General features: G+C 34.6%; 1 protein-coding gene across 5 annotated transcripts; it reads left to right on the forward strand.

The window, feature by feature from the left end:
- The first annotated feature begins 4,675 nt into the window (after window positions 1-4,675).
- On the forward strand, window positions 4,676-10,529 carry LOC21404610 (uncharacterized WD repeat-containing protein C2A9.03). 5 transcript variants are annotated; one of them, XM_024172761.1, is made up of 10 exons: window positions 4,676-4,793; window positions 5,493-5,696; window positions 5,789-5,956; window positions 6,098-6,184; window positions 6,378-6,512; window positions 6,691-6,801; window positions 9,032-9,123; window positions 9,263-9,368; window positions 9,758-9,844; window positions 10,034-10,529. In XM_024172761.1, the coding sequence occupies exons 2-10, from the start codon at window positions 5,574-5,576 to the stop codon at window positions 10,445-10,447; spliced, it is 1,323 nt and encodes a 440-aa protein (XP_024028529.1). In that variant the 5' UTR covers window positions 4,676-4,793; window positions 5,493-5,573; the 3' UTR covers window positions 10,448-10,529. The 5 variants fall into 5 exon arrangements, with proteins under 5 accessions (XP_024028529.1, XP_010107245.1, XP_024028532.1 ...); XM_010108943.2 differs by having other exon boundaries at window positions 5,567-5,696; XM_024172764.1 differs by having other exon boundaries at window positions 5,567-5,672.
- Window positions 10,530-13,576: the final 3,047 nt, after the last annotated feature.

Below are 13,576 nucleotides of genomic sequence, written 5' to 3' on the forward strand. Positions count from 1 at the left end.
TGATATTGTGTTTTTGTTCCCGTTTCACATAATCTCATTATGCGAAATACACTAATTCAATATCTCGCCATATTAACGGTGCGGATAACACCGTTTCATTCTAAATGGGAATGAAATGTATTAATAATGTTTTAATTAAAGATTATGAACTTTAATTAAATTCATTACGAACATCGCTTTTTGAATATTATCCGTTTAAGGTCACATAAATAATCATGGAATTTTCATTGATATTCATAAAATATTCACAAATATATATACACATAAAATGATGAATAAACTCTTTTATTAAATAAATAATAAATGTCCTATTACATCTCATGCTTTAGGACACCATTCCCAACAATCTCCCACTTGTCCTAAAGATAGTAGAATATGTCTTCAATCCTGAAACTTTCTAGGTGTCTGTGACTGATCTATGCCTGGAATAACTTCCAGATCAGTTAAGAATTTCTGGAGTTAGGTTGCTTTCTTTTGCTACTTCACAAGCTGCAACACATTAACTCTTAATGATAGAATTAGCAATCACACTTTGCCAACAACCTTTCATATCACGACTCCTTCACATAGTGTGAACACAGATTTGGATGTCGACTCTCGAAATCCATGCAAGACTTATAGTCAAAGTCTGTGTATCCAGCTAAAAGACAACTCTTTCATTGACTAAACTATCTTATAGTTTCTTACTTTCCTCATACACTTAAGGATACACTACAACGCTACCCAATGATCGAATCTTGAGTTCAACTGACAACGACTGACCACTCCCACTGAATATCATATATTCGGGTTTGCAAAAATAAGAACATCTTCTTTTCTTTTGTTTGATACATCATGGTTTTGATCAAATCCATAAGACTTAATAGCCTTATCAAACCTGATGTTCCATGATCTAGTAGCTTGCTTCAATCCATAAATGGATCTCGGCAGCTTGCAGACTTTCTGCTCTTGGCCTTCCTTTATGTAACCCTCTGACTGATCAATATAGATGGTTTCTTCAAGATAGCCATTTAGAAAAGCTGTCTTGCCATCCATCTTCCATATCTCATATTCAAAATATGCTCATATGGCCAAGAGTATCCGGATGGACTTAAGCATGGCTTTCGATAAGAGAGTTTCCTCAAAGTCAACTCCCTATTTCTAGGTATAACCCTTAGCTACTAGCCTTGCTTTACAAGTCTCTACTTTTCCATCCGCTCCTCTCTTTCTCTTGAAGATCCACTTGCATCCAGTGGGTTTTACCCCTACAGGTAGATCCACATATTGCCAGACTAAGTTGGAGTACATTGACTCCATCTCGAGTTTCATAGTTGCTTGCCATTTCTCTTTATTAGAATCATCCATTGAAGCCTTAAAGGTCAATAGATCCTCCTTACCGTCACCAGCAGTGACTATCTGGGCCTCTCCGGTATACCGGTCAGGTAACTTGCTTACCCTTCTACTACGACGAGGTGCCACAGGAGTTTAATTAGGAATCATGGTTCTAACAAATATGCATATTTATGATCTTGTAACTATATAAAATAATCCTCCACTTGTCCCCATTGCATATCCCACAAATATGCATATTTCTGATCTTGGTTCTAACTTCTCAGTCTATTGTTTCATCACATGAGCCGGACACGCCCATATGTGAATATGCTTCAAAACTGACTTTCGACCATTCCACAACTCTAGAGGTGTCTTTCATACATATATAGATGGTGGTAGATTCAGAATATACACGGGTTCTTAGGGCATAACCCCAAAATGAAGTAGGAAGTATAGAATAACTCAACATTGATCTTATCATGTCAAGCAAAGTCTGATTTCCCCTTTCGGCTATACCACTCTGTTGTGGTGTACCAGGTGCAGTCAATTAGGATAACACACCTTCTTCAATCAAGAAATCCCAGAACTCTTAGTCTAGGTATTCTTCTCCTCAATCTGATCGAAGTGTCTTGATTGATTTACCTAATTATTTTTCAACTTCTGCTCGGAACTCTTTAAACTTTCTAAAAGTTTCAGATTTTCATTGCATTAGGTAAACATAACCATATATCGAATAGTCATCAATAAAGGTAACATAATATTTGTAACCATCTCTAGCTTGGACATTTAACAGTCCATCTACATCCGAATATATTAGCTGAAGGGGTTCTATAGCTCTTTCTCCTTTCACTGTGAAAAGGTCTCTTAGTCAATTTACCTTCTAGATAACATTCACAAACTAGAAGCTTATTAACTTTTAGTTCGTGTAAAGGACCATCCTTCACCAGTCTTTCAATCGTGTTTAGGTTAATATGATCAAGCCTAAGATGCCACAGATATGTGTTATTATCATGAGAAATCTTTTGCTTATTATTCTTAGGTTCGACAACTGTTGAACATTTCAACATTACGTAGTGAGACAGGCATTAGTTTAAACGGTATAAACCGTTTTCCATAATATCCAAAACATATATCGAAACCACTCTGAAAAATGTGGACTAGAATATTATTAAAGGCAATTGTTCAAATAATTTGGAATTAGAAATCAAATTTCTCTTTAAGCTTGGAGGGAAATAAACTTTGTTCACAACAAGATATTTTCAAAACTAAAGTCTAACTTCTCCCACTACTTTTGCCGGTACCCTCGCGGTTTTTCCACTTTCATCGTGTAGTCCTTGACAGCAAGTTCTTCGTAAGAACTAATATTTTGTAAAGAAACCCAAACATTATTAGTTGCTCCTGAATCAACTATCCAAGACGAGAAATCACCCTCTACTAAACATGTTTCTAGAATTAGTAAATCTTATTTACTTTGATTCTTCTTCTTTGTTTAGGTGGAAACAATTTCCATTTAAGGGCTAAAACTTAATAAAGAAAACGAACATGATTAGTTATTCCCGAATCTACTATTCAGGATAAGGTATCACCCTTTTACTAAAAGATGTTTTTAGAACTAGCAAATCATATTTGCTTGAGTTCCTTTCTTTGTTTCGAGAAATAATTTCCTTGTAAGAGCTGAGACTTAAAGAAAACAAACATGATTAGTTATTGCCAAATCTACTATCCATGATAAGGTATCACCCTTTTACTAAAACATATTTTTAGAACTAGCAAATCATATTTGCTTGAGTTCCTTTCTTTGTTTCGATGGAAATGACTGTCCTTGTGACAACCAAGACTTAATAAAGAAAATAAACATGAGTAGTAACTCCCGAATCTACTATCCAGGAATAGGAGTCACCCTTTAGTAAACATGTTTTTCGAACTAACAAATCATATTCGCTTTATTATTTTCCTTTATTTTGGTGGAAACGTCTTTCCTTTTGTCTTTTGGTCAAGGCCCTTACAGTATTTAGCCAAGCCTTTCTTATATGGATTCCCATATACGGTATATGATTACGACATTATCTCATAAGTTGTTTCCATGCCTTCATATTTCTTGTGAATTACCATGCACAACTCTAGCTAACAGTTAGCTAATGTGATTTTGTTAGGGACATGAGGACAATCCTCCATTTGGGACAAACTTATATTCATCACATGAATGCGAGTTGTTTATGTTACTTTACCACTTCGCATAGTTTATCTCTAGTCAGTGTTTCAGTTTCATGTAGTGAGATTATAAGATTTGACATATTAGAAATAAGTAGAATATTCATCTAAGTAATTTATGTGCATGAATATCAAGGCATGTGAATTTTTGGCACAATTAAATATGTTGCATGATGCACATGAAAAATACATAAGTCATGTTTTAATTTTAGGTGCTAACGATAATCCAATTTTTCACAAATAAAGTGTACCTTTGGTTAGTCAAATTATATGCAAATTAGACCGATACTCTTCTCAGTTAATAAATATAGTCAAAATATCTCCTATTTTTATATTTATTAACTACCGTTATTTTGGTCAAAATATAACCAACAAATTTGATTATATTTTATAAGTGTAACCCACCGTTTCAGATCCCATAGATTTAACTCAGGATTGCTACCTTTGGGTAGTTAATTCAGAAATACATCCTGAAATCTTATCTCTAGGAAGCCAACCTTGTTATTAATATGGCAAGAACACTCTCCTTTAAGAGGGTGATACAATGTCGCCGTAAGTCCCTCTCCAGATCTCACAGTGTTGCGAAGGAATCGAAGAAATTTCAGACAGATAATTATTAGATAGATTTCGAGGAACCAGTATTATTGATAAACATTGTCCAAATAGGGCCCACAAAAACACACACTTTCTCTGTTTTTTTTTTTTTATAATTAAACCCACACTCTTTTGGCATTCTTCCCAAATGTCCTTATTTGCATTTGCTCTCTTTGAGCCTTATCTTTTTTCTCTCTTTTTGTCTTTCTTCTCCAAACACAGGTCTCCATTTATTTCGCTAATTTGAGTTTTATTATAGTAAAAATCTCTTATAAATAATCACATTTAACTTTTTTGCTACAGTAAAAAACTCTCAAATAAAATTACATATCAATTTAAATTAAAAACTCGAATCAACGAACTAAACGAGCTCATTATATCGCGCACAAACTGTTGGACGTATTTCCCCAAACAAAATTAGAGGGGCGTAATAATAAATAAAGGAGACTTGCTGACATTGCGTAAAATCACATTTGATTTCACACCTCAAAAACCCCCACTTATCGTAATTATTATTATCTTTTCTTTTCATTTATACCCCCACCCCACACTACTGTCCCACACACGCGCATACTTGAATCTCAACGTCAATCAATCGCCCTTTCCTTTTTCCTTCTCTTTTTTTCCCTTTTCCTTTTCTTTTTGAAATTTTCACACAAGAGGAGGAAGAATTCTGGGTTAGTTTCCGTTTTTCGACTATATATGTTCGCTTTCTCGTCTATGTACGACACAATTATTTTCTCTATTCTCTTGGGTGGTTATTGTGGGATTTTTTTTTTCAATCCTTTCGCTTTCGATTCTTTATTCGCCATTTTTTTTTTGTTTTTTAGGGTTTCTTTCTGTTCGGATACGCAAACGTTATTTGTTTTTGCCTTTTCGGATAATGCTTTGCGAATATTTGTCTGTAGATTTATTTTATTTTATTTTTGTTGAGTTAGGCTCTAGATGTCATTTTTTTTTTCCTTTTTTTGTTTATTTATTGTTATTGTTTGCTGCTTTCTACCAAACTTTGGTATTAGTATTTCGCTTTCTCAGTTTAATTACATTTCTTCAGATTATTTGCTCAATTCATTTCTTTTTCAATGTGCAATATTGAGTGTATTGTGTTATATATGCAAAGTTGTTGGCAAGGGATTTCTTGAGTGTTTTCTCATAATTCCTGTTTATGGGATTTTTTTTTTGTTAACTTTTGAATATCTATAAGAGCCCCACATGATGGTCTGGTTTGGTTTGCTTTGCTTTGCTTTTTGATTTCATTAGGTATATTTACTAATCCTGAACTTGTAATTTCAAATTGGTATTCTTTCATGTTTCCTATATAAAAAAAGGAGAAAACTTTGTATTCTCACATCACATTGATAAATCTATTTTACTAGAAAATCAAAGGCTTTTGGAGATGGCAGTAAATAAAGTGTACTGAGCTTATTGTGAATTCACGCCTTGCATGCAGATAGAGCATGTCCGATCAGCAGGCATATGATTTTGATTACATGGCTGAGGAGGGTGAAGTAGCTAATTTCCTTGACGAGATGGATGAGGAAGACAACAATGCAGATGTCGGTATTGATGAATACGAAATGGTTTGTGGATTGCATTTCTTATTTCGGTTTGTAGTTGTGTCTTAATGCTTGTACTCAAAGAACTCACATGACCTGGGCGTGATTATGAACAGCTTACTAAAGTGACAGATACCTCATCTTCTCAAGCAAGAAAGGGAAAAGACATTCAAGGTATTCCTTGGGACAGATTAAACATAACGAGGGAAAATTACAGATTAACGAGGCTTGAACAGTATCGGAACTATGAGAATATCCCTTTATCTGGGGAAGCTGTAGATAAGGTTTGATCATTGTTTATCACACTAGAGTCGTTTATTTCTTGTTAATTTATTTTATTTTGTTTTTTTTAAGAGGTGGGCAAAGTTTAGTTTATAATGTGTTCTGGTAAGTAAATGTAGTTAGCATTGATTTTTGTCTTTCAGGAGTGTAAACAAATGGAGAAGGGTGGCAACTACTATGAATTCTTCTACAATACAAGATTGGTTAAACCAACAATCCTCCATTTTCAGGTTGGCATATTCTAACAAATGCCTAACTGTTAATATTTTTCTATTTACACCTATGAAGGTGTTGTTTTTGCACACAAGTAAGCTAGTAACTGCGGATTACGTTGACATGTCCTTTCAAATACTTGATTTGAAATTTATGATTTAAAAAAAACAAACTTTGCTCAGCTGATTCTGTAGCACATTTGACATGCAGCTCAGGAACTTGGTTTGGGCTACTTCGAAACATGATGTGTATCTCATCTCCAATTATTCAGTTATGCACTGGTCCTCACTAACGGGAAATTTGTCGGAAATCCTCAACTTTGCAGGTCATGTAGCACCTACTGAGGTATTGCAACTCTCTCTCTACCTCTCATGATAAAAAAGAAGAGAGGGCACAATTTTTTTTCCCTTTTCCATCGTTTTACTTTTTTACTATTTTGCCCTTTATACCTCTTAGTACAGGCGAGAGCCCAATCCATTATTCATATTTAATTTTCACTTTTTTAAATTTATTGGTCATGTAGAAGCATGCAGGAAGTTTATTGGAAGGGTTTTCCCAGACTCAGATTAGTACACTGGCAGTCAAGGATAATTTTCTGGTTGCTGGTGGCTTCCAAGGAGAGCTTATTTGTAAGGTTTGTTTATCTTTTACCGGCTTTTTTAGTATATTGTTCTTTTGGTTATTTTGGTCATTTGTGAAATCTAAAGAGAACTAGTTCATCGATGCCTGTAGCAAATGAATGCGTGTGCATCACGTAGAAATATATGTTTGTTCAAAGAGTCGACGTAAAAGTTTGGTGTTGCCACTTTGTTACAGTGTATTCTTATGTGGCAGAAATTGCTTCTTGGTAAAGCTACTCGGAGTGGTGCTATTTAGCACTGAATAGGACAGGATAAATGATCATTTGCGAAATGGTGTACTCACATTACTGCAGTGTGAGTGTGATAGGGGTCAAACTTTTTCAACAACTTATAGGTGCTATGGTGGCCCAACACTAAGATGCAATCTTTCATAGGTGTCAACAAAAAAAGGAATTTGAAACATGAAGAAATTTGCTTTTCAGGACCATATATGCCTCTAAAATTGTTCGTGTTTCATACAGTTTCGTTGGTTTAAGCCATTGCAACTAATCTCAACCGTGGGTTGAATTTGACCAACTAATACCTCAAGGAGTATCTTCTCCTGCCGCCCTTGTTTGCAGCGGCCACTTTTCTGGATTGGTTCTGATTATTTTGGGGTTTGATTTTTTCTCAGCAATTTCATGTCAACCTAATACTTACGAAATCAACTAGAAATATCACTGTGAGGGAGAGCCTATTCTGTTGTAAAACGCAAAGAGAAATGTGCTACTTTGAGCAGCACAAATTTGGCCTCATGCACCTTATTTTGGAGCAATGCAGTTCCACTTTTTGTTCAAGAAGCTATTTAAGCAACAAACTGTAGTAACTAGTTGGCAGTCAACTAGAAGATATGAAATTGCTCATTAACTTGGGAGTTCGTATAAGTGCCTTAGGGTAGAAGGCCGCTTGTTTTTATGCAATGATGGTATGGAGACAATATATCTTTATGAGTAGCTAACTTGAATTTAAGCTAAGTAGGAGCTTTAATAATGTGGCATAAATTTTAGTTGCATGTAATAGCTATATCAGTTGCATGTAGTAGCTATCTCATATTAGTCATGTTTATCTTGTTGTTTTCTTTGAAGGAAATTGCTTTACCATGTTCTCATTCCTCTTAGCTGCCTTGTACACCAAAGAGACATCATATTTAGTAGCTACGAATAGAGTGAATTGCTTTTTCATTAATGTGCTGCAAACACATTGTATCTTTGATCTATAGGGCGCCATTACTAAGCTTTGAGGCTGACTTCTTATATGAGTGTTCAAATGATGTAGACTGTAGTTGATGGTAGGCAATGTAAAGGAAATGAGGGAGGCAGGTGTGCTAGGCATTCTGGGTAGAGTAATAATGCTGTCCTATAAAGACACAATCTTGCCAAAAACCATGTAAATCTTTCCCGCTCTCTAATTAACTTTGTTTTATTTTTCCTGACTGCTAGTGTTGTAGCCTTCGCTAGAGTTCGTACGTAAACTTGAAAACCTTGGGCACTATTTTTTTTCCTTAGAGAAAAGTAAACTTCTTTCCATGGATAATGATATTTAGTATAGCGGAAAAGAATACAAGGAGTTCTCAGAACGCAAGACATAAAAATACCTGAAAACAAAGATCCTTATAAAATAGATGACAATTGGCCTCACATAACAGCCTACTCCAAACAATTGAAGAAAAGAAAAATCGTTAAAAGGCTTTATTCATTGAGGCTGAAAAAGAAGCCAAAAACGTCTCCTTCTCAAAACCTTAGGCACTATTTCTGACCCCTTTTAAGTGGTTGGAGTTTTCAACTTCCAATGATTGCTTGCCAGTGATTCTTCTAGAGATATGATATGGTGTGGCAAACTCCCACTTATTAGCATATTTAGGCTGTGGTGCTATTGTTATGATAACTATGAGATTAGTGCAGAGGCTATTATGTCAATCATATGATCCTATTCAGTGCATCAACGATCTAGAAAAAGGCGTGAATAAACTAGACAAATCCCAGAAAGAGGAATTCAGTGGATGATTTCCCTTAGTAAGGGTATATTAACATGGATAATCTGTCTTTGTGCGTTCATAGTTTCTGTATCTGCTATCCTGTGTGCCTAAGTATGTTTCTCTTTGGTGGTTGTCTCTCTGGTTGTCTATAATATTCTGAATTACTGATCTGGAGCAAACGAATGGTGTCCAACTGCTTTTTCTGATAACATGCCTTGCTTTTGGTAACATCAAAGAATTTTCCTCTTATCATTTGCCTATTTTTGCAGCGACTGGATAAACAAGGAGTAAGTTTTTGTACCCGGACCACATATGATGATAACGCTATCACTAATGCTGTTGAAATATATGACAGCTTGAGGTATCATTACATTTTGAAACTGTTGAGATTGATATATGTATATATGTCTGGGTGTGTTAGCGAGGTATTATATATGAACTATAAATATATTGTTTGACGGTTTTTGTTAGGAAGCAGTTTGACGCAAATTTCTTTGCAGGGGTGGAATCCATTTCATTGCATCTAACAATGATTGTGGTGTAAGAGAATACGATATGGAGAGATTCCAGCTTCTGAATCACATCCGTTTTCCTTGGCCTGTGAATGTGAGCCCTCTACTTTAGCATTTTATAATGATATCGTCATCTTGCTTCTTTGCCGTGATTATATATATATTTAACTTCTACCACTAGTACTTTGAAAAAAAGGCCTACAGCCTAATTTGAGTAATTTCTATTGTTTTGAGAGATTGAGAGTATTCTGGCAATACTGATAGCTTGCCATGTTAAAATGTCAACTGAGATGGGGGTTTTTCAGGCGGGGGTTTGTTTTTTTATCTGCGATAACTAACCTCACGATGCATCGGAAAGCTTCTATGTTTGCCATTTGCTTTTTTTTTTTTTTTTTTTTTTTTTTTTTTGTGAGGGAGACTAATACCTGGATTTCTATTGCAGCACACTTTGGTCAGAGACTAATACCTGGATTTCTATTGCAGCACACATCAGTTAGTCCTGACCGCAGGCTTGTTGCCATTGTTGGAGATCATGTTAATGGACTACTTGTAGATTCACAAAGTGGAAAGGTAATATTTTCCAAAATATGTATCTGAACGAGAATGACTTTTTTTTTTCTCCTTAATCCTCTCCCTCAATTTCTCTAGCCCCCTTACTCCTCGTCCTGCCTTTTTTTTCTTTAGAGAAGCTAAATTTTTGTATATGTTATCCTTTTGTTTTAATTTTGCTTCTTAAAATGATTGATTTTGCATTTGCAGACTGTTGCCACAGTAGTTGGTCATCTAGATTACTCGTTTGCCTCAGCATGGCACCCGGATGGACGCACATTTGCTACGGGGAATCAGGATAAGACATGCCGAGTATGGGACATAAGAAACCTATCGAAACCCATTGCGGTTCTCAAGGGTAACTTGGGTGCTACACGGTCTATTCGCTTTTCTGCGGACGGCCAGTTTATGGTGGTGGCTGAACCTGCAGATTTCGTGCACGTTTATAGTACCAAGGCCGATTACAAAAAGCGTCAAGAGATTGATTTCTTTGGAGAGATATCTGGGGTGTCGCTGAGTCCGGACGACGAGTCTCTCTATATAGGAATATGGGATCGGACTTACGCAAGCTTACTACAGTATAACAGAAGGCATACATATGGATATCTTGATTCCTACTTGTGACGGATATCACAAAAGAGCTTCTTCTCTCTGAGTTGACGGCTGATTCATTACAAAGGAAAGAAAATAGGAAAAAAAAAAAAAAGGAAAAAAAGAAATAGCAAAAAGTGAAAGAAAGAAAACTGGTCTTACAGATCTACCCCTTACATTTTTCTAATTGTATTTTTCCCCAATGTGAGTTCGTTCGTTACTTTAAATGTCAGTGGAATAAGCTACTCTGCGCTAAGATTTAAATTCTGTGTATAGTTATGATTGCTTCTTTTGTTTTTTTTTTTTTCCCTAATGATTGCATCTTTAATTTTTTTTAAGTGAATATCCTCATTATCTGAGTTTTTATTTTAGTTTTACAATAATTTGTTTTATTTCTTTTATATACTATTTTTTAAGATATGTCGAGCTTTATGCATTTCAACAACCATTGTAAGAACGTGGAGTACTGAAAGATAGAAAGTTATGTGCCATATGCCTCTACTTTTTTCTTTTTTGGTGAAAGATAATGTGCCTTTACTAGTTAATTAGAGATTTATGAGATTTTTTTGTAGAGGGATTCGTTTTAAAAAATTCACGTAAATTGAAAATGGTTCAAATCACATAATTTGAATTCTCTAACCAAACGTTCTCAATTCAAGTGTTCTATATATTTTTATGAATTTTTTTTTTTTTTCTTGAATCAACTTTCAAACCAAGAACGAGGACTTTTATTTGCAGTTCGTTGCTAAAAAAAAAAAAAAAAAAAAAAAAAAAAAACAGAGCATATATTGAAGACCTAAACAGCATTTTAAATCTATACTCGGATTTTGTTTGCATAACAAATAGAGAAAAAACTAATTATCCCTCAAAATGGATCAACAAATTATTATTAACCTCCAAATATTAGTCTTTTAATTTCTACCCCTTTTAGAAACTAATAAAAAATTAATTAATTAAAAAATATTTGAAAAACCCGAATTTATCTTTGAATCTGTTATTCAAAGTTTCTTTTATCAGAAATATTTGATTCTCTATACTCTCTAGAACGTCGATCTTCCATACTCACTCTACTTTTTCTCTCTCTAGTTCTTCATGCCCTCATTCGTGCAACGCAAATTGGATGCCGCCAACGTCAGTTCCCTTATCCGACGACGCTTCTCCATAGCATTCCTACATGCAAGCAAAGAACTCGAAGAACTCGTGAAGGATCTCCTTCGCGAAGCTCTGCCGCTGAATTTTTGTGTGGATCGCGGATCTCGGCGATACTCTGGCCAAAATCGCGGATCTCGGCGACTCTGTGTAGATCGCAGTTGGAGTTTCGATTTCCGACTACTTCATACAGATTCGAAGAAGTCCTTCGTCATCCTCCTTTGCGCAGCTTCGAAGAAGCTCGGCCAATTTACAGATACATTAAAGGTAAATAAAATGTGCATAAACTGTATTATAATCTGATAACTAATTTATTTGAATTAGTTTATTGATTATTATGCATGATCAAATTACATATAGTCCTATAGTTTATATTGACATTGCTATTGCTCATGTTGTTGCCTAAATGAATCTATTTACACAGATTATAAGGTCTAATCTGTCAGATTATGTGTAATAGTTTGGCAGACTATGAGCATTAATCTGCATAACCTACAAAAAAGAACTGACAAATTATCTTGCTGAATGTGAAATGCTTATTGTCAGTCATAATCTGCCAGACTATTGATCATAGTTTGGCAGACTATGGACAATAATCTATGAAATGCTGATTATCAAGCATAATCTGTCGTACTATTGATCATAGTTTGACAGATTATTGGGTAATAATATGGAGATTATAATAACTAAATTTTTTTTTTTTTTTGAATAGATGGAAAAAATTAATCTGTTCATATATTATGATGGAAGCTGTAACAAAAAGAAAAACCATGTCGACTACAAGTTAACAGGGATCGTGGTTTCCTTAAATGCAAAGTACAAAGATTTGTTGGAATTAGTCCAAACAAGGCTAGGCCTATGAAATGAAGATGGGGAGATTAAAATGGAGTATCAAATCAACATTGGCTCTCAAAGGTCTCAATTACAAAATAATACGTACGTTCACTTTTGCTTGTCATTGAAGAAAAAGGAAGATGTAACAAGGTTTCCTCTATGCATAACTAGGGGTGTGCAAACGGACCAAACCGTTTATTTTACGTGAAATGTAAATCAAACCAATTATAAGTTGGTTTAGAGATTTTCAAATCAAACCAAACTAATTAAAGATCTAATCCAATCTAAACCAATTAAAGATCTAATCCAATCCAAATCAAACCGATTGTAATTGGTTTGGTTTGGTTTTTCTAATAGGTTTGAACTAATATTTTACATCTTCTCAAGTCTCAACCATAGCTGGCACAAATATTTTGTGTGCTCTTTTGTCTCTTTCTCTCTTTTATCTAAAGACAAAATGAAGTCAAAGTAATTATAGATATATTTATATAATATTAGTTGTGACTCATAATTGAATATGATATTTATCTTTTCTAAATATATGAAAGAAAATGAATATAGGCAAATTAGAGACTTATTATTACAGAGACTATATTCACGTAACAAAGAAGCAACGCTTTAAAAAGAATCACGATCAAAACCTAAAGGAGTGGAGAATGAGAGGAGATGAGCAGAAAGAGTTTGAGGGTATACCGCGGAGGCAATATTAGTCCATATATACAGGTTAAAATAAACTCTGTTATATTTTATGAGTGAAGGATTTATAGAATTAATATCAGTATTCTTAAATCCTATAGCAAATTTTATGTTAAGTTTATATTTTACGATCAAGTAAATTCGGTCGATAAATTCTCGCCGTAATTTAAGGCGGAAGAATTTTCAGTACATATGCAATTTGAGAATCTTAATTTCAAGAATCTCCAAGTACAGTACAGTGTTAGCAGCATACCAAGAAACGCTCTGACATTTAAACGAAATCCTTAATTGCTAAACAGATAAGTTGAAGTCATGAGGATAATATTTTTAGTAGAATGATACAATATGAGCTCGGGAGTCGACACTGTCCGTGATAATGTCATTTCCGAGACATAATACAAAAAAGTTAAGTTTAGAATTTATTTAGTCTAGAAATAAATTCAAGACTCAAAACAGTCTGAAATATTACGCGAATAAGAATTT

Source organism: Morus notabilis, unplaced genomic scaffold (genome assembly GCF_000414095.1).
Source record: "Morus notabilis unplaced genomic scaffold, ASM41409v2 Scaffold63, whole genome shotgun sequence".
Lineage (NCBI taxonomy): Eukaryota > Viridiplantae > Streptophyta > Magnoliopsida > Rosales > Moraceae > Morus > Morus notabilis.

Coding starts and splice junctions, on each gene's coding strand:
- LOC21404610 (XM_024172761.1), top strand. CDS start 5,574: ATGTCCGATCAGCAGGCATATGATTTTGATTACATGGCTGAGGAGGGT. Junction 9,124..9,262: donor GAAATATATGACAGCTTGAG/GTATCATTACAT, acceptor ATTTCTTTGCAG/GGGTGGAATCCATTTCATTG. Junction 9,369..9,757: donor GTTTTCCTTGGCCTGTGAAT/GTGAGCCCTCTA, acceptor TTTCTATTGCAG/CACACATCAGTTAGTCCTGA.